The 20,618-nt window shown below is 47.0% G+C and overlaps 1 protein-coding gene across 3 annotated transcripts in view; it reads right to left on the minus strand.

Annotated features, from left to right (window-relative positions):
• The window catches only part of LOC106975481 (long-chain-fatty-acid--CoA ligase ACSBG2-like), a 47,655-nt gene that overhangs the window by 23,847 nt on the left and 3,190 nt on the right, over positions 1-20,618 (minus strand). For 2 of the 3 annotated variants that reach the window (XM_027049217.2, XM_015072816.3), the window contains exons 1-2: positions 8,238-8,481; positions 3,169-3,269 (exon numbers count right to left, since the gene is read on the minus strand). In XM_027049217.2, coding sequence (XP_026905018.1) covers positions 3,169-3,269; positions 8,238-8,251 — 115 coding nt within the window. In that variant the 5' untranslated portion in view covers positions 8,252-8,481. Of the gene's footprint in view, positions 1-3,168; positions 3,270-8,237; positions 8,482-20,618 lie in introns of those variants that run through there. The other variant, XM_053220028.1, reaches the window with a different exon arrangement.

A 20,618-nucleotide genomic window follows, 5' to 3' on the forward strand; every position in this document is an offset into this window, starting at 1 on the left:
CTGCGTGCGTGGCTCTTGGCTTTATTCCACTGAAACTCATCTACTCGAGAGGTGGTAGCCGAAAATGGCAGCGTGGACAGCGGGGTTTGCGAGAAAACCTGCTGAGGGACATTGTCTTTCCCCTCGACTGACGTGGGCCCCGTGGATGGGCTCCTAAAGGCTTTTGGCTGGAAGCCAGTAGAAGGAGCCCAGAGATACGTGCTCAGAGGCAGATGCTGAGCAAAGAGCATGAGCTGTGTGTCAGTCAGCTGGGGCTGCCGTGACCGAGTGCCCCCAGACGGAGTGGCTGACACAACAGACATCTGTTGTCTCAGTTCTGGAGATAAATACGAGATCAGGGTGTGGGCAGAGTTGGGTCCTTCTGAGGCCGTGATGGAGAATCAGTTCCATGCCTCTGCCCTAGTTTCTGGCGAGTTGCTGGCAATATTGGGAGTTCGTGGCTTACAGAAGCATCACCCCGGGTCTCTGCCCTCAGCGTTCGCCCTGTGCACGTCTGTGCCCAACTTGTCCCTTTCATATGGAAAACCGGTCATACTGGGTTAGGACCCACGCAAATGACCTCATGTTAACTAATCACATCTGCAAAGACCCTGTTTCCAAATAAGTCACATTCTGTGCTGTTGTGTGTTAGGATTGCAACACTAGAATTTTGGGGTGTATCTTCGTTCTTTTGACCGCTATAGCAAAATACGATACACTGGGTATCGTTTAAACAACAGGCATTTATTTCTTATGGTTCTGGAAGCCAGGAAGTCAAAGATCAAGGCACTAGGAGGGTCAGCGTCTGTTGAGAACCTGCTTTCTGGTTCATAGCGTCTTCTTGCTGTGTGCTCACCAGCCAGAAGGGGCAAGGGCGCTCCCTGGGGCCCCTCTTATTAGGGCTCTGATGTGGTTAGTGTGGGCTTCACCTTCATTTCCTGATCCTCTCTCGAAGGCCCCACCTCCTAATGCAATCACATTGGGGTTAAGTTTCAACATACAAGTTTTCTGTAGAGGGACACAAATATTCAGACCGTAAGAGGGGGACACAGTTCAACCCATGACAGCTTACATCAAGAGCAGGCTAGTTCACAGAGGCTCCCCCTCACCAAACCGCCCGGAGGACGTGGTCAAGGACATGAGAGGGCAGCACGGCAGGCCTCCCCACCCCCACTGCCCCAGGCATCTGGCCTGAAGCCTGGGGGAGGGGGGAAGCTTTAACTAGGACAGGATTGTGGAGGGGAGTCACCTGGATACTGGTTGGGGTTATTTTAATGACTGCATTGGGTTTAATGATGTTCCCTCCAGATTCATGTCAGAATACATCAGGTCAGAATATGACCTGATTTGGAAACGGGGCCTAGGCAGGTGCAACCAGTTGTAGGGTTGGCCCTAAATCCAGTGGCTGGTATCCTTAAGAGGAGAGGACACAGAGACACACACAGAGAAGGCCACGTAATGACAGAGGCAGAAATTGCAGTAGGGAAGGCCAGGGACTGCCAACGGCCACCAGAAGCCCGAAGCCTGGAACAGATTCTCCATCACAGCCTCCAGCAAGAGCCAGCCCAGCCGACGCCTTGATCTCAGACTTCAGGCCTCTAGAACTGCGACAGAATGAGTTTCTGTTTCCAGCCACCTGGTCTGGGGTACTGTGGTACGGCAGCCCTTGGGAATGTGACACGGTGACCGGAACGAGATTTTGAAGATGATTATCATCTGAGAATGACTCTCAAAGTTGTCATTCTTGCCAACATGCTGTGCACTTGGAAGAGAGCAGCTGTGAAAGATAATGAAGGCCCCTTATCTCGTGATGCTCCCTGAGCCTTGTTCCAGCAGTGAAGTGGTTACTGCATAGTGATAAACGTCGTTACCATATAGCTGCACTGTTTATACATTTATTATATAGAGAATACAAATGTCGATATAATTAATACATAGTTACAGTATATCTGTACTATGTTATGTATATGTCCATACCACATAAATATCATTACATCTGCAATAGATAGATAGATAGTATGTGTGTGTGTATATATATATATGTGTGTGTGTGTGTATATATATGTGTGTGTGTATATATATACACACACACACACACATGCCATTACATCTGTACTGTATCATATCTGTTCTCTATACACATGGACTATATTATATCTGTACTATATATACACAATTGGATCTGTACTATTGTACTCTCTCTATATAGTTCTAGCCATGTGTATTGTTATATCTGCACTATATATAATTATACATAAGTATATAATATTATATAAATAATATAAATAAATATTTATACTTTTATTTATAAAAATAATATAAAGGAGCGCCTGGGTGGCTCCGTCGGTGGAGCATCCGACTTCGGCTCAGGTCATGATCTCATGGTCCGCGAGTTCGAGCCCCACATCGGGCTCTGTGCCGAGAGCTTACAGGCCGGAGCCTGCTTCGGATTCTGTGTCCCCCTCTCTCTCCGCCCCACCCCTGCTTGTGCTCTGTCTCTCTCTGTCTTTCAAAAATGAATACACACAAAATTAATTAATTAATATAAATATTTATATTATTTATTCCCATGAATATAAATATTTATACTTTTTATTTATATAAATAATATAAATATATATTTATACTTTTATTTATATAAATAATATATATAAATATGTAATAATATGTTTAAAAATATATATGCTCTACATATATGATTATATATAATTATATCTGCACTATATAATTACATAAGTGTGTTATACATATAAATAAATATATATAATTATATACATACATATATATATATGTAATTATGTCTGTACCACATATACATGGTTCCAGGGTACTTTACCCACATGGCTTGCTGTCCTAACAGAGGTATTATTATCAATGCCCTGTGGTACAAATGATACAAACGAGGCTTCAGAAAAGCAAACCACTCACCACTGTCACAGGACTGGCAGGGCTCTGCTCTGACTGACGTGGCCCCACTGTCAGCAGCCTGCCTGTGCTGCCTGCCCTCCCTATCAGGTGTAGGTAGCAGTACCCCACTCCTCCACCCCCTGTGTCAGGCGCCTCAGCCACGGTTAGGGGCCCGGGCAAGGATCAGCTGTGTCCTGACTCTCTGGGCCCCAGGCTCCTTTCTCAAAAGGCTCGGCCGAGTCTGTGTGCCTTTCTTTCCCACGAGTGTTCTCGCCAGCATACCTTTGGTTTCACTCATGTCCAATTCAGGGTCTACAGTTTCCTCTTCATGAGCCATTGGGAGTTTAGCCCTTCCAGGTCCAGAGAGGCCATTCTTCACAGCACTGCAAGGCACAAAGCAGGGGGCTTAGCAGGACTGGCAAAGGGGCTGCAGGTCTGAAGCCAACTTCCATCCACTGGTCATGTCTGCCTGGAATCCTGGGAATAGATTAGTCATGCCTGTCCTGGGCGTAGGAGGGGAGGATAGGGTCTATGTGCCAGATCCTAGAGCAGTAGTAAGCCCAGAGGGCATCAGTCTGTGAGTTTCCAGAAGAGTCTCTTAAATGCTTAGAATATAGGGACCAAGTCTATATGTGGTATGTGGGTAAGAAAACATTTTAACCTGCCCAAGGGAAAGAAACTTACAGGAGAGTTCTGTTCTGGTAGGTTGTCTTTTTTTTTTTTTTTTTAGCATTCATTTTTGAAAGGCAGAGAGAGACAGAGTGCAAATGGGGGAGGGGCAGAGAGAGAGGGAGACACAGAATCGGAAGCAGGCTCCAGGCTCCGAGCCATCAGCCCAGAGCCCGACGCGGGGCTCGAACCCACGGACCATGAGATCATGACCTGAGCCGAAGTCGGACGCTTAACCGACTGAGCCACCCGGGCGCCCCTGTTCTGGTAGGTTGTCTTTTTTTTCAACGTTTTTTTTTTTTTTTTTTTTTTTTTTAATTTTTGGGACAGAGAGAGACAGAGCATGAACGGGGGAGGGGCAGAGAGAGAGGGAGACACAGAATCGGAAACAGGCTCCAGGCTCTGAGCCATCAGCCCAGAGCCCGACGCGGGGCTCGAACTCCCGGACCGCGAGATCGTGACCTGGCTGAAGTCGGACACTTAACTGGCTGTGCCACCCAGGCGCCCCAAGTTGTCTTAAAGATAGTACAACATGAAAGCCCAGAGGACGTAAAGGAGAAATGGTAAATCTTGCTACATAAAAAGTTTTTCATTTCCCACATGGCAAAAGATTGACATAAACAAAAGATCAACAACAAGCTGAGAGAAAATATGAGTAACGTGTGACAGATGAAGGCCTGATCTCCTTTATATGCGAACAACTCCAGTGGACCAGTAAGAAAAAATCCAAACCCCAATGGAAGGTGGGCAAGGGTCATAAATAGGAAGTTCTCTGAAACAAATCTTACAGTGACTTTTTCAGTCATAAGAGAAATGCGATAGAAAATACTAGGATGGGATTCTCACCTGTCTGCGTAAGATCAAAAAGGATTGAAAAGTATATTAGCAAGGATGCGGGAAAACAGACACTCTCATATGTTGCAAGACCGACAGAGCCCCCTTGGAAGACATTGGTCAGTGGTCAGACTTCAGATCGCGTGGTCGCTAACCCATCCTTGGAGGATGGTGCAGATTCTGGCTGTCAGGGTCCTTGCACACTCACTAACTGGACCGTCTTGTTCGAAGCCTTTCGTGTATGATGGGGTCAACCCCCACTCTTTAACCTTGTTTGATTTTCAGTAGGTTCATCCTCAAATTGATGAAGCAACATTCTTTTAAATATTTACTTAAGAGAAATCAATAATTATTTTCCTGGACTAAATTATGTTCCCCCAATGAAATCCTAACCCTCCAATGTGATTGTGATTGGAGATGGAACCTTCCCAGGGACGTAATTCAGGTTAGATGAAGTTCTAAGAGCGGAGCCCTGATCCAACAGGGTTAGTGTCCTTATAAGAGGAAAGGAAACTAGTTCTTGCTCTGTCTTCACCATGTGAGGACACAGCGAAGAGACAGCTGTCTGCAAGCTCCGAAGAGGGTTGTCACCAGAAACCCGCCGTGCTAACACCTTGATCTTGGACTTCCAGCCCCCAGAAATGAGAGAAAATAAATTTCTGCCAAGCCACCCATTCAGCGGTATTTTCTTCGGGCAGCCAAAGCAGACTAATAGAGTTGCAAAAATATTTAGAAGATGTGAAAATATTAAATGTTGTTTAATGAACTTTTGAATTTTAACGAATCAAAATTTCCCGAACATTTGGACATTGGCCACACACGTTTCCTTAATCAGATTCCCCTAAGCATGTGGTTAAAACCACAAATCCGGTATGCCATTTTGTCCCAATCAAAGACGTCTGCAGACGTCATCAACTGTCCCCTTGGAGGCCAAAATTGCTGGCTGACATTGATTGAAAACGATGTGTTGGCAGTTTCCAAGAAAGAAAATTATATTATCTTGTCCATGACAGACATTATACTTCACGCAAGAATCAAGCCGTTCTACCTTTTAGATCTGCGGTTAATGTTCTGCAAGAACCAGGGACACGGCAGACGAGAACCTGACAATACGCGGTCGGGCAAATGTAGCCCTGTAGCCTGCACACAGTTCTACACTAGCAGGCACTGGCTTTGTATTTCAGTGAAAACAGGTAGCTAAAAAGGCACATGACAACATGAACTTAAGTGAGTCTCTGTGGCATTTACACACACAGAGTACATCAATCCGTGGGACAAAGCAAACAGCCAAAGAATCTGGATGAAGCTGTGAACAACCACGTAAAGACAATTGTAAAATATGCCACAAAAGAGGAAACCAGGAGAGCCTTGGACCCAGGCCCGGACCAGGAAGGTGTGGCCCAGAATCTTAGGGTCACCCTTGATCCACCCTTGAGTTCCTACTTTTGCCTCCATTGCTCTATCATCCCATTCAGTCCATCATTCCATCCACCCATCTTTCCTTCTTTCCGTCCATCTTTCCATCCACTCATCCATTCATCCATCTACCCATCACCTAACCATCTTACCTCCCTCCCTCCCCTGCTTTGTCTCTCCCACCTCTTTCTCCCTTCTCCCTTCCTTGCTTCTGTCTCCTTCCCTCCTCCCTCCCGCCCTCTCCCCCTTCCCCCCACCGTGTCCGTCTCCGTCCCCACATCTGACCCATCAGCAGACTCCATCAGCTTAGTCTTGCAAATGGGTCCCCACATTCTGCACCTGCTGTCCCTTATGCTAAAAACACTGTTCGCCCTAATCCTCATCTATCAATCTCTCCCCAAACTCAGCCTCTGCTTATGAGTCTTTTCTTCAGGGGAATATCCTCGGTTATCTCAGGCTGGGCTAGACCCTACACCCTCTAATTCCACTGTCTCTTTCCCTTTATTGCATAATCTAGGTTTGTCACTAGGTAGGGGGTGTGTGTGTGTGTGTGTGTGTGTGTGTGTGTGTGTATCTTGTGGATCATTATATCCCTAACACGTAACACAGTGCCTGACACACGAAAGGGGTTGACTCAATATTAGGCAAATGAGTCTATATCTAAATATACCGATTCAGTAGACCTGTGGTTCTTAACCAAGGGCCATTCTGGGCCCCTGGGGACACCTGGCAGTGTCTGGGGACATTTTGGGAGTCACAATTAGGGGATGCTACTGGTGTCTAGTGGGCAGAAGTAGAAGATGCTGCTCAATGCCCTGCCATGCCCAGGATAGCCCCTCACGACTAAGAATTCTCAGACCCCGAAGGTCAACAGGGCCAACATTGAGAAACCCTGGACAAGACAAGGCAGTCACAAGGTGCAGATGGCAAGCACAATTTGGGAGCCATACCCTGAGTCATTTCCTTGTGCTCCTGGGCTGAGAGGATCCTGGGAAAACCAGCAGCCCCGTTAAGACCAAGACTGCATTTAATACAGAACAACAACAGCAATCACGGAAAGTAACAGAAGGATCTCTCCTGTGCACCAAGTACTGTTCTGAAAGTTTTACACACATGAACTCATTTAATCTTCACAAGAATCCTAGGAGGTAGTTACTATTATTTACTGTTATCCCCACTTTACAAATAGAACACAGCAAGGTTAGTTTGCCTGTGGTCACAGCATAATTTTGTCTTCTTCATCTTGGGAGCACTCGTTCGTTCATGGGCAGCTGGTACATGGAGATGGGTAGGATTCTACAACCAAGCTAAGGTCAAATCCAGCCATGTGTTAAACGAATTTTGACCAGATGAAGAATGTCTACTTACTGAAACATCAGAAAACAGGAAGTCAAGACAAGTCACTGACTGGGGATAAGATATTTGCTTGGATCATATACCAAGAAATAATTCATACCCATAACGTGACAAGAGCACCTCTGGATTAAAAAAAAAGTATAGGTAAACTTTCAGATATGTTTTTCATGTTATTTTATATGCAAGACGCTTCACAATTTTGAAAGGTCACACAGGATTTATTGTAACTGCAAAAGTTATTCAACATTAAACATCTGTCAACATGAGTTGCTGCATTTAAGGGACAAAGGGTGGAAAAATATGATCTCCTCAAGGTAGAATTTGATGAAATATCAATTTTTTATGAAAATCCTTAACAAATAAGAAATGGAAGACATTTCCTTAACTAGCAGAAGCATGCAATAAATATTATACTTAATAACAGCAATGAAAGCACTGGAAGAATTTCTAAGAAGTAAGGAATAAGACAAAGATGTCAGCTGTCACTGCTGCTATTCAGCATTGATCTGAAGGTTCTTAGTCAATGCAATAAGATAAGAAAAATAAATGAAGGGGATATAGATCGGGAACAGACAGCATTGTCATTTTGCACCTAATATGATTGACTGCTAGACTATCCAATAAACTGAAGAGCTATGAGAAATAAAAATTTCTAGGGGCGCCTGGGTGGCTCAGTCGGTTAAGCGGCTGACTTCGGCTCAGGTCATGATCTCGCGGTCTGTGAGTTCGAGCCCCGCGTCGGGCTCTGTGCTGACAGCTCAGAGCCTGGAGCCTGTTTTGGCTTCTGTGTCTCCCTCTCTCTGACCCTCCCCCGTTCATGCTCTGTCTCTCTCTTTCTCAAAAATAAATAAACGTTAAAAAATTAAAAAAAAAAGAAATAAAAATTTCTATAAGGTTATCAATATTCGAAGATCAATAGCTGTTTTTGTACGCCAGCACAATCAATGAGAAAATGCAACACAGGTAAGGATACTGAGAGTCTAGCTCAAGGTCAAAATGTGTGCCTCCTGCTGAATGACAACGAGACACTGAATCCCAAAGGACCCCCACATGCTCCTCTCCCATATCACTGTCACCTGCCACTTGTCATGAGTCCTGGCCATCACAACATCTTTGGTCGCTGAAACATCTGGGCAGTCAAAGTGTTTTCTTCTTCTGCAAAGATGATAAACAGGTTGCCCCTCCTGGAAATCTGGACATGTGCTGCCCCTTGCCAGCCCTCGTCACTGTCTGGGTCCAGCCAGAATGGTTGTGGTGACGAGAAGCAGGAAGGTGGTCCGTATTCCTCTCCAACAGCCTTCTACCTCATTCAACCTTCCAGAACCTTCCATCCCTGCCACCTCTTGTGACATCACTGTCTGTCCCTGCCTCCCCACCCCACCCCCACTCCTGGAGGAGACTGCTGCTGGGGCTGGAGGATTGCTGTTCTCGTTTCACTCACTCATTGGTTCGTGTGTGCATATGTGCAGGTACCTCATTTCTGCAGTGGAATTTGTGGAATTGATACAAAGCTACAAAGCCACAGCACTTACACTGTGCATCGTGTTAGATGCTGGGGACACAAAGAGGACCAAAACCAGATGAAATCTGTTCAGGAAGACAGTTGGGAAACCTAGAATTGTGCAAATGAATGCAAACTTAACAATAATGCAGAGACCCACAGAGTGCCAAGTGGTTTTCATGAGGAACCTGACGTGGGGAGGTCAGGAGAGGTTCCCCAAATGGAGACAGAAAGGATCCCGCCACTTTCCATTACACTGCCCTACATTATGGATCTTCAGTCAGCCTCCCCTTCTCTATGTCCGTTTCACTCATTGCTGCTTCCCTGGGAGGGCACAGAGTAGCTGCTCAATACATAAAGATTTATCAACCAAATATTCTGCCCTGCTGAGAAGAAGGGACAGGAGGCTTCCATTGTCTCCGGAGCCTTCTGGGTGGTTCAGGTCTGCAGCTGACCAGTGTTCACAGAGTACTGGGGCAGCTGTGGCTGGGAGAGCCAATGCCCACCAATATCCACTAGGCAGCTGCTTCTCCAGACCCCTCACCTAAAGGCTGTGTTTCCCAAGACCCTTGATGCATGTGGTCATCTGGCTAAATCTTGACCCGTGGTATGTGGACAGAAGGGATGGAGGCCACGTTGGGGTCATGCCTTTAACGGATGGGACATGGCATTCATGGATAGGCAAGTTCGCAGGGACAGAAAGTAGAACAGAGGTTGCAAGGGGCTGGGGACAGGGGGATGGGGAGTGACTGCTGATGGATAGAGTCTACCCTTGCAGTGAATGGGAATGTCTTAGAACTGGCGGTGGTGGCTGCATAACATTGTGAATGTACTAAATGCCACTGGGTTGTCCACTTTAAGCTGGTTAATGGCTCATCTCATGTGAATTTTTCCTCAATTAAAACTTTTTTAATGTTTATTTTTGAGAGAGAGCACAAGTTGGGGAGGAGCAGAGAGAGAGGGGGGGAGACACGGGATCCGAGGCAGGCTAGAACCCACGCGGGGCTCGGACCCACGAACCGTGAGATCATGACCTGAGCCAGTCAGACACTTAACCGACTGAGCCACCCAGGTGCCCCCCTCAATTAAAAATTTTTTAATAAATAGGTTATTCTGACCCTGTGGCACGATTTATACTCAGAATGCACCCCATTAGAGCCACGAAAGGTCAGAGAGGCCAAGCCACTTGGCTGAGGTCACACAGGAAGCAAGTGACAGAGGGACGCAAGTCCTGCCCAGCCCCGTAACTCTGCTCTGTCCCAGCTCTTCACAGAACATCTGGACTCTCAGAGAGTCTTTGAGTTGTGGTCCCCAGACCTGAGCAGCGCTTCCTTAATACGGTCTAGTAGCTGCACTGTGGTAGAACTGTCCCTGACTTTACTGATGGGAAATCAGAGAGGCTAAGTAATTTGCCCAAGGGCACGCAGCCGGTCAGAGGCAGGGCGTTTGAGAATGCCAGTTCTAGACCCACATCACCTCTCTGAGCTTCGCTCCGTCCTGGCCGACATGGAAATTCTTCCTACGGGGTGTCTGGGCTCTCCTTCTGTCTGTGTCCTCCAGACAATTAGCAAGGACCTGACCCTACACGTGCACAGCTCACAGCCCTCTAGTCCTGGCCCTGTCGGATCCTGTCTGTATTGAAAACGTTGGCGGTTTGTTCATCGTGGATTTGGGGCATTCGTGTTGTTTCTTTAACCTACTGCATTAAAGTGCTGTTCATCTTGGTGGCTGGTTGTTTGAGTGTTGCCTTGTTTTTGGTTTTGTTTTTGTTTTGGCTTCTCCTTAAGTTTTCTCCCCTCACCCCAGCCCTGCATCCTATTTATTAACCCAGTTCATGTCTGTGACTGGTTGTTCTGGGAGCTGAAGTGGACCTTAACCTCTCTTAATATGATGATGGTAGCAGACCGTACAGCCATTTCCAGCCCCAGAAAGGGTGGAAAAGCAAAATCCCCTTTCCCAGACTCCTCCACAGCGGCAAGTGCTGTGTGACCATCTTGACCAATAAAACACAAGGGCAAGTCAGTCTCTGCCAGCACATCTGCTTTAAAGGACAAGCAGGAGGGGTGCCTGGGTGGCTCAGTCGGTTAAGTGTCCGACCTCGGCTCAGGTCATGACTTCACGGTTCGTTCTTTTCTTCTGGAACGGAGATGTACTGTATGGAACCATGGCAGCCATTTTGCAATCATGAAGCGACAGTTAAGGGGCACAAGAAAGAAGCCAGCAGCTTAAGACATTAAGGTCCTGGGACCTTGATGGCAACAGTGAGTAGCTGAATCAATGCCAGCATCCATTTACATGTCGATTTCCCATCTGGTGAGAAAAAAGTAACTCCAGTTTTTTTAAAGGTTTTATTTTTAAATAATCCCAACGCCCAATGTGGGGTTTGAACTCATAACCCTGAGACCAAGAGTGGCGCAGGTTCCCCAAGCCCCTATTTTAAAACCTGCTTCGGTTAGATTTTCTTTTAGATGCAGGTCAAATGCTAACTGCTATAATCTTCAAATGAGAGTTCTGGGCTGACTAGAAGTTAGCAGTTTATGATGGGTGTAAGTTATCTAGCTAAGTAATTAGCCCCAGTTTCTCAAGACAAAAGTCTGAACCTCATTCGTGAGGCCCACATACTGTTGGTAGCAATGCATCAGTACAACTCTGTTGAAGAAAAACTTGACTGTGTTTGTCAAAAATTTAAAACATAGATCCTTTTTCCCCTGTCCCTGTATTGAGTCAATTTAGTATGGGGGGGGGGGGGGCTAACCCATTACTTTTTTATATTTAAATTAATTCCTAGAGGCACCTGGGTGGCTCAGTCGGTTAAGCATCCGACTTCGGCTCAGGTCATGATCTCACAGTTCGTGAGTTCGAGCCCCGCGACGGGCTCCGTGCTGACAGCTCAGAGCCTGGAGCCTGCTTCGGATTCTGTGTCTCCTTCTCTCTCTGCCCCTCCCCCGCACACACACATTCTGTTTCTCTCTCTCTATGAAAATAAACAAGTATATATTTTTTAAAAAAAGGAAGTTGCTAAGAGAACAGATCTTAAAAGTTCTCATCCCAAGAAAAAAAATTCTAAGTACCTACAATGATGGTAACAGGATTTGTGATCACTTTGCAATATATGCAGATAGAATTGTGTTGTACATCTGAAACTAATGTTATACGTCAGTTATATCTCAATTAAAAAAAAAAAACAGGATAAAATAACAAGGCAAAACAGAAAGAAAGCCCGCAGGTAGAGGGCCGGATTTGGCCCACCGCGTGGCGGTTTGGCGTTCCCTGCTGTAGACCAGCCTTGGTGATTTTCAGTTTTACTTTTTCCAGACAAAAGTCGTTGCGTTTTGTCACAGCTCCCCCTGGTGGGAGCTTCCACATCTCTCTACCTTCCAGGCAGCCGAGACGGACTGTCCAGACGGGACTCCCCGCCGTGGTGGTTTTAATTTATACATTGTTTCCCTGTTGTTCCGGTATCAAAAAGATGAGAAAGGTTTATCCCGAAGGAACAGCCCCTTGTGCTGTGTCTGCTACTCAAATCCCTCCACTAGCAACCAACCCTTTTCAACACTGACTCTTTCCCCTGGTATTAACCTTACTTTCAGACATTGTCTTTTTTGACTTCCTCTTACGGCCTTGCTCTCTGACGATTTCCTACGCGGTTTAATATTTTTTCCATTATGTTTGCCTTAGGCCTACCGGTAGGTTTATTTTGTTTTGTCTTTTCGTTTTGCCGTGTGCTTGAACACACAGGACAAAGATTGGCAAACTGCAACCATTAGGCCAAGTCCGGCCTTCTGCCTGTTCTCATAAATCAAGTTTTATTGGCACATAGTCATGCCTGTTCGTGTATTTCTTGTCTCTGGCTACTTTTTGTGCTGTAACAACAAAGATGCGTAATTGCGACAGAGACCATAGGACCCCCAAAGCCAAAAATGTTTGTTATCTGGCCCCGAGAGAAAAAGTTTGCCAACCCCTGATATCGGGCAATACATCAGTTCTTTCTTTTCCCTCCTGGGAATCTTGGACTCTGAGCCCACTCGCCACTCAGTTCCATTCTTCCTGTCTGTTCTTATGTGGGATGAGGTCATGCTGGATTTGGGTGAGTCCTAAATTCAATGACTAGTGTCCTTATGGGAGAGACGCACAAGGAGCCGGAGGGGGGCTCCCAGTAGAGATATCTCCCGGCAAAGGCCCCAGTCCCCACATAATGTCACTTTTCATAATTTGTGAATGGCTTGTAAAATAATTCCTATCACCTGTCAACTATAATTTTACCTGTGGCACAACTTACAAAAGTCGTTTGTCATTTCTTTTTTTTTACTGTTTATTTATTTTGAGAGACAGCAAGAGAGGGTGAGAGGGGGTGGGGGAAGTGGAGAGAGAGAGAGAGAGAGAGAGAGAGAGAGAGAGAGAGAGAATCCCAAGCCCCAAGACGTGGGGCTCGATCCCTCAACCCTGGGATCATGACCTGAGCCTATATGATGAGTTGGACGCTTTAGCGACTGAGCCACCCAGGCGCCCCTGTTTGTCATTTCTTATCAACTGTGTTTGCATACAAAGTTTCTTGCCAGTTGTGCGTATCAAGAATTGGAGGACAGGGCACCTGGGTGGCTCATTTGGTTGGGCATCAGACTCTTGATTTCAGTTCAGGTCATGATCTCATGGGTCATGAGTTCGAGATCTGCATCGGGCTCTGCACCGACAGTGTGGAGCCTGCTTTGGGATTCTCTTTCTCTCCTCTCTCTCTGCCCCTCCCCTGTTCTCTCTTTCTCTCTCTCTCAAATAAATAAATTAATTTAAGAAAAAAGAGTTGGAGGAAATTGGGACCCATCCAAATGCCCATCAACAGGGGAGTAGATAGCTAAATCCTGGTGTATTCATACAATGCAATACTACTCACCAGTAGTTTTTAGGGTGAATAAATGATGACTCAACAATAGGGGTGAATCTCACAGACATAATTTTACACAAAGAATCAGGCACAAGAGAGTCCATTCTGTGTACTCCCGTCACCGTGAAGTCAAGAGTAAGCAAAAGCCGTGTGGCGGTACAAATCAGAATCGTGGGCGCAGAGGTGTTTACTGGGAAAGGACGTGAGGGAGCCATCTAGAGGGCTGGGAGTGTTCCGGGGACAAAGGTCCACACACGTGTAAAAAGTTACACATAGGTAAAAAATGAACAACTGTTCGCTTTGAGGTACATAAGTTATAGCCCAGGAAAAAAGAAAAGTGTAAAATGCTTTTTTTTTTCTTAATTTCATAACATTCTCAAACAATTTGAGAAGACCATTAGCAAAATGTATCCATCGGAAACGGGAGTTAGTGATTACAAGCATGGAAGTTAATTTAAAAAGTTATTCACCCAAGGGGCACCTGGGTGGCTCAGTCGGACTCCTTGGGATTTTCTGTCTCCCCCCCCCCAGCCCCTCCCCAACTTGCGCACGCTCTGTCTCAAAATAAATAAATAAATGTTTTTTAAAAAAGAATTTGGGGGGCACCTGGGTGGCTCAGTCGGTTGAGCATCCGACTTCGGCTCAGGTCATGATCTCACTCACGGTTTGTGAGTTCGAGCCCTGCATCGGGCTCTGTACTGACGGCTCAGAGCCTGGAGCCTGCTTCCGATTCTGTGTCTCCCTCTCTCTCTGCCCCTCCCCCACTCATACTCTCTCTGTCTCTCTCTCTCTCTCAAAATTAAATAAACATTTGGGGTGCCTGGGTGGCTCAGTCGGTTGGGCATCCGACTTTGGCTCAGGTCACGATCTCAGTCACAGTTTGTGAGTTCGAGCCCCACATTGGGCTCTGTGCTGACAGCTCAGAGTCTGGAGCCCGCGTTGGATTCTGTGTCTCCCTCTCTCTCTGCCCCTCCCCCGCTCACACTCTGTCACTCTCTCTCTCTCTCTCTCTCTCTCTCAAAAATAAATAAGCATTAAAAAATAAAAGTAAATCAAATGAAGAAGAATTTTTGACAGCTTTTGTCACCGAATTGTTTCTCTTGCCCGCTTTCTAAAACCCTTCCATGCCTCTTTTTATCCTCTCTCCTCCCCTTTGCCCTGTCATTCTCAGGCAATATGGAACGTTGGCACGGCCATTCTGTTCCCCTGCTTCCTGGTTGCCTAGAAGTGGTTAAGACTGAAAAAAATGGGATTTAAGGGGGAAAAAATGTGCTTGACGTGGATTCAGCCAGCCCTTGCGAAGGCTGTCCGAGGTCACAGCAGTTTGCTATGGAAATGATTCAGTATCGCGGAGAAATGTGGCAGCCAGTGGCCAGAAAGCCATGAGAAAAATAAGGATCTTGGTGGCACACAGGTGTTTTCCACACAAAATCCACTATTCAGAAGCTGCATCATTATGGAAATTGTCCTTTTGTGCTACCCTTGAAAGGATCAGATGCTCAGGTCTGTGCCAAAAAAGTGCCTTTTAAAACCTTCCCCCCACCAATTCATAAATGGTCTTTAAAGTCCTAATAGCACTGGTTAATTAACAGCCATTAGTTAAATAAAAACAGTCAATTAGGAAGAAGCCCTTCTGGGAGCGGAAAAAAAAAAAGTTTTAACAACCACCGAGGGGAAATCCTTTCAAGGAGATTTGGAAAGCTCCCAGAGGGATGTATTTCATACCATTCTTGGACTCAAAACTCATTTTTGGTGGTCCTGTGGTTTTACTAGTTAATTCTTTTCTTGTAAACATGTGGTGAAACTTTTTTTAAATTTAATTTTTATTTGATCTTTCAGCCAAAGCTATCTTTTCATTTTATTCTGCTTTCAGGTTTTTTTTTTTTACACCCTCCCCCCCCCTCGCCAAAAAAACCCAAATCTGATTGGAATAGTAATGTTTGTGCTTGGAAATACAGACACGCAGACATGCAGACAGCCTCAACAGTACGAAAAGATCTATGGAGAAAAGCTCAGCCTTTCTCCTCGTGTGTATGTTCCCTGATTATGCTCACTCTCTTCCAGGAATGTTCTCTCCATAAGCAAGCAGGCTGCAGAAGAGCCACGAGAGGTCCTGAGTAGAGGCCGAGCACATGGGTACCCCCCCCCCCACCCCCGGCTCTGTGGTTTATTAGCTCCGTGAGCTTTCTCCAAGGAGCCTCCGGTGGCAGTCACCAAGGCCAGGGCTCAGCAAAGGGGAGCAGGGACTCGCTCTCAATATCAATCTGTTTGCAACCCGATTCCTGAGTTACGGCACCTGGAGTGTTCCTGGGGACCTGGACCTTTCAGGGTTTAAAAAAAAAAAATTTAAAAAATCATTGCTCAGATATAATCCACATAACATAAACGCCATCGTATTAAAGTGTGTAAGCTGGGGGGCGCCTGGGTGGCGCAGTCGGTTAAGCGTCCGACTTCAGCCAGATCACGATCTCGCGGTCCGGGAGTTCGAGCCCCGCGTCGGGCGCTGGGCTGATGGCTCAGAGCCTGGAGCCTGTTTCCGATTCTGTGTCTCCCTCTCTCTCTGCCCCTCGCCCGTTCATGCTCTGTCTCTCTCTGTCCCAAAAATAAATAAACGTTGAAAAAAAAATTTAAAAAAAAATAAATAAAGTGTGTAAGCTGGTGGTTTTAGCATATTTAGAGTGTCACGTGCTCATTCCCATCGCTTAATTCCAGAACATTTTCACTACCCCAGAAGGAAACCCCCAACATCTGACCCCGTTACACAGGCCCTCAATTCCCCCTCTCCGGGTCCCTGCCAGCCGCTAATCCGATGTCTCGTGGGCACGGAATCCCACATCTCGTGGCCTCTTGTGTCTGGTTTCTCTCACTGAGCGTCGTGTGTCCCGTGTTCATCTCCGCGTGTCACCGCTTCACTCGTTCTGGCTGCATACTAGTCCCACCGTGTAACTACACCCCGTTTTGTTCATCCATTCAGCCGCCGGTGGCCATCTGGGTCCCTGCCACGTTTTGGTCCTTGTGCGTAATCTGCCACAGACATTCGTGGGCCAGTTCTGGTGTGGACGAATGTTTCCCATCCCTTTGGGCATTTACCTAGTAGGGTTGCTGGGTCGTAGGAGAACTGGGTTGAGGTTTTCCGTTTAAACAGCGGGAAAGTCCCAGGGAAGCCAGGAGGTGTTGGCCACACCCTGTGAATGATGCCTCCTTGATGTCATTGGCCCTGGACCTTTCGCTGAGAGGACAAAGCAAGCAGGAATGCGTCCCGTTCCCTCCACTGCCACCAGCTTTTCGGGGCCTGTGGCTTCCCATTCTGCAGACTCTGGTTCTGCCATTTTCCCTTTAAACCGTGCCCTGCGTGGTCCTCGGGAGAGCGGGGTGTGGTCCGAGTGGCTTCTCTAAGCAGGCAACACTTTCTCTCGGGAACCGACTGTAAGCGGAGGGCACGAGGGGAAATGTCAGCCTCTCCTTGGTCCGTTGAGGAGCAGAGGCCAATCCCTCTCCTCCATGGCTGTCGCCGATGCCCCGTGAGAGCAGGGACCTGGCGCTCCTTTGGTAAGGGATCACTTGGGCCTGCATAGGGACCCTGGGAAGCAAGGAGTGACGGAACAGAAGGTTAAGTCCTGAGCTGAAGTTGCCTGCAGGAAGTTCACACGTGCCCCCTGCCCGGACGCGATCCGTAACCACCGCTTGGGCAGGGGATCGGGCGACTGCCCGATCCGTGGGAAAGCCACGGGTGGATCTGGGAGCAACTCCTGTGTGTGTTTCCTGGGTTGGAGCCAGAGGGTTCAAACCCTTCCTATCAGCACAGAATTGCATTCTCTTCCTCTGACGTTGCGCTCGTGGGAGAACCAGTTCACAGTCTCCGCCCATGTCACCTTAAGAGATTCGAGCAACAAAAGAATGGGAAGCAGGGTCTCTGGAGAGGTTTGCGACACCCGCTTCCTCAGCAGCTTTGTTCACAGTAGCCAAGAAGTGGGGCGACCTGTGTGTCCATCCGTGGACGAAGGATGAACGCAATGTGGTCTGTCCACACACTGGAATATGGGTCCTGCCTCAGGCCATCCTGAAACCTGCTACATCACAGACGGACCCTGAGGACATTACACTCAGAGAAGCCAGACACAGAAGGACACAAGCTGTGTGACCCCATGCACAGCGGGTCCCTAGAGGAGTCGCGTCCACAAAGACAGAGAGTAGATGGTGGGGGCGGGGGTGGGGAGTCCGTGTTTCGTGGGGCGGAGTCTCAGGTTGGGGAGATGGCAAGTTCTGGAGAGGGAATGGGGGGGGGGGGCTGCACGACAGTGTGAGTGTCCCGGATGCCACTGGAGCGTACATGAAAAATGGTCAAACTGGTAAATTTCATGTATATTTTATCTCAAGTTTTAAAAACTCTTTAAAAAGAAAGATTTGGGCGAGATTCCTGCACATGTGCTGTCCTACCGCCCGTTTATTCAACAGCGATTTAGTAAAGGAACAGGTGTGCTGCGGGCTCGATTCTAGAGCAGGGCTCCTGAGCCTCAGCACTTGACATTGGTGCCGGATCATTCTCTGGACCAGGACCGTCCCATGTGTGCCGGGTGTGGAGTGGCGTCCCCACCTTCGACCCGTCAGATGCTCACAGCCTCCTCTCCCCCATTCATGACCACGCCAGCTCTGCAGGGACACGGAGCAGGGGGCTTAGCCATGCCGGGGAGGGTGCCCAGGGGGGCATCACACACACCAGCTCCCACCACGTGCCTGGCTGGCGTGGCCAGTTCCGCACCGGGGCCTTGGCCCTGGGGAGTCTTACCGCCTGGGGGAAGGCCTCCCCTCTGCCCCCCACCCCCACCCCCCGTGCTGTAGAGGGAGCAGCCAGGGCTGGAGTGATGTCAGGAAAGAGAGGACCCAGGATGTGTGCTGGGACCTCACATTCATGGATTTCATGTCCGAAGACATTTCAAGGCTTTAAGCAGGAAGATTGTTATGTTTTATTTTTTATTTGGTTTTCTTTTAATGTTTATTTTTGACAGAGAAAGAGAGAGAGAGAGAGAGAGAGAGAGAGAGCGGGGGAGGGGCAGAGAGAGAGGGAGACACAGAATCCGAAGCAGCCTCCAGGCTCCGAGCTCTCAGCGCAGAGCCCAATGTGGGGCTCGAACCCATGAACCGTGAGATCATGGCCTGAGCCAAAGTTGGACGCTTAACCGACTGAGCCACCCAGACGCCCCTCATTCCTATGTCTCTGCCCCTCCCCCACTTGCACTGTTTCTCAAAAATAATAAATGTTAAAAAAAAAGAAATTTAATTTTCATTTTTTTAATGTTTATTCACTTTTTGAGAGACAGAGCATGAGTGGGAGAGGGGCAGAGAGAAAGGGAGATACAGAATCCGAAGCAGGCTCCAGGCTCTGAGTTGTCAGCAGAGAGCCCGAAGCGGGGCTTGAACTCACAGACTGTGAGATCATGACCTGAGCCAAAGTCAGAGGCTTAACCAAGTGAGCCACCCAGGCTCCCCAAGAAATTTCATTTTCAGACTGTTCATTGCTAGTGTATAGAAAAACAGTTGAGTTTTGTATATTGACCTTGTATTCTGCAACCTTGCTGAACTCATTGATTAGTTCTCAAAGAATGTTAGAATGGCCTCACAGAGTATTCTTTACTCTTCTGACTTTAATAATAGTCTGGGAAGGATTGACATTAATCTTTCTTTATTTTTTTTAAACTTTATGCATTTATTTGAGAGAGAGAGTGCATGCGCTCGAGCAGGGGAGGGGCAGAGAGCGGGGGAGAGAGAGAATCCCAAGCATCCTCCGCACCGTCAGCATGGAGACCAACGTGGGGCTTGAACTCACGAACCTTGAGGTCATGACCTGAGCCGAAACCAAGAGCCAGATGCCCAACCAACTGAGCCGCCCCTAATTTTCCTTTAAATAGTTGGTAGAATTTACCAGAGACACCATCTGGTCCTAGGCTTTTCTTTGTGGGAGGTTTTTTGATTACTCATGCGATTTCTCTATTTGTCATAGGTCCACTCAGATTTTCTATTTCTTCTTTGAGTCACTTTCTAGGAATTTGCCCATTTCATCTGGGATATCTAATTCGGTGGCATAGAGTCGTTCACAGTATTGCCTTACCATCTTTTCTGTTTACATAAAGTTTGTGGTGACGTCCCCTCTTTGACTCCTGATGTGAGTAATTTGAGTCGTCTCTTTTTTTTATCCCGATCTGTCGGGTTCAAGATTTGTCAGCTTTGCTGATCTCTCCAAAGGACTAGCTTGTGATCTTCTTAATTCTCTGATTTTCGAATCTCTGTTCCATTCATTCCTACTCTAATCTTTATTATCTCCTTCCTTCCGCCAGCTTTGGGTTTAGTTTCCTTGTATTTGCCATCCTAAGGTGGAAGATTTGAAGTCTTTCTCTCTTTTTTGACATGTGACTATAGCTATAAATAGTCCTGTACTTCAGCTGAATCCACAAATTTTGGTATGTTGTGTCATTTTCATTCATCTTGAAGTATTATCTAATTACTCTAGTTTCTAATTTTCTAATTCCTAATACTTCTGATTCCAAAGTACTTTCTAGTTTCTCCTCATTTCTTCTTTGAGATAGCTGAGTCTTACATGTGTCAAATGGTTAAGGGGTGCCTGGGTGGCTCAGTCGGTTAAGCGTCCGACTTCGGCTCAGGTCACGATCTCGCGATCCGTGAGTTCGAGCCCCGCGTCGGGCTCTGGGCTGATGGCCCAGGGCCTGGAGCCTGCTTCCGATTCTGTGTCCCTCTCTCTCTGCCCCTCCCCCTTCATGCTCTGTCTCCCTCTGTCTCAAAAATAAATAAAATGTTAAAAAAAAATTTGTTTTAAATGGTTAAGAAAAACATACACATTACTGTAAATACGGCATCAAGTTGGGACAAACTTGAATTTTCAAAACACAAGTTATATCGGAATGGGCTGTGCAATGTGGCTTACAAGACACCTCCCATCACGCCCTGAAACTTTACCACTCAGCTCCTCACATCCTGTCCATCAGAATGTTCTCCAAAATGTACCTCCACGCCGTCTACTTATCTCCGTCTTCACTACCAGGTGCCTAATCCAAGCCACCATAC

The sequence above is a fragment of the Acinonyx jubatus genome, chromosome A2 (assembly GCF_027475565.1).
Source record: "Acinonyx jubatus isolate Ajub_Pintada_27869175 chromosome A2, VMU_Ajub_asm_v1.0, whole genome shotgun sequence".
In the NCBI taxonomy this organism is placed as follows: domain Eukaryota; kingdom Metazoa; phylum Chordata; class Mammalia; order Carnivora; family Felidae; genus Acinonyx; species Acinonyx jubatus.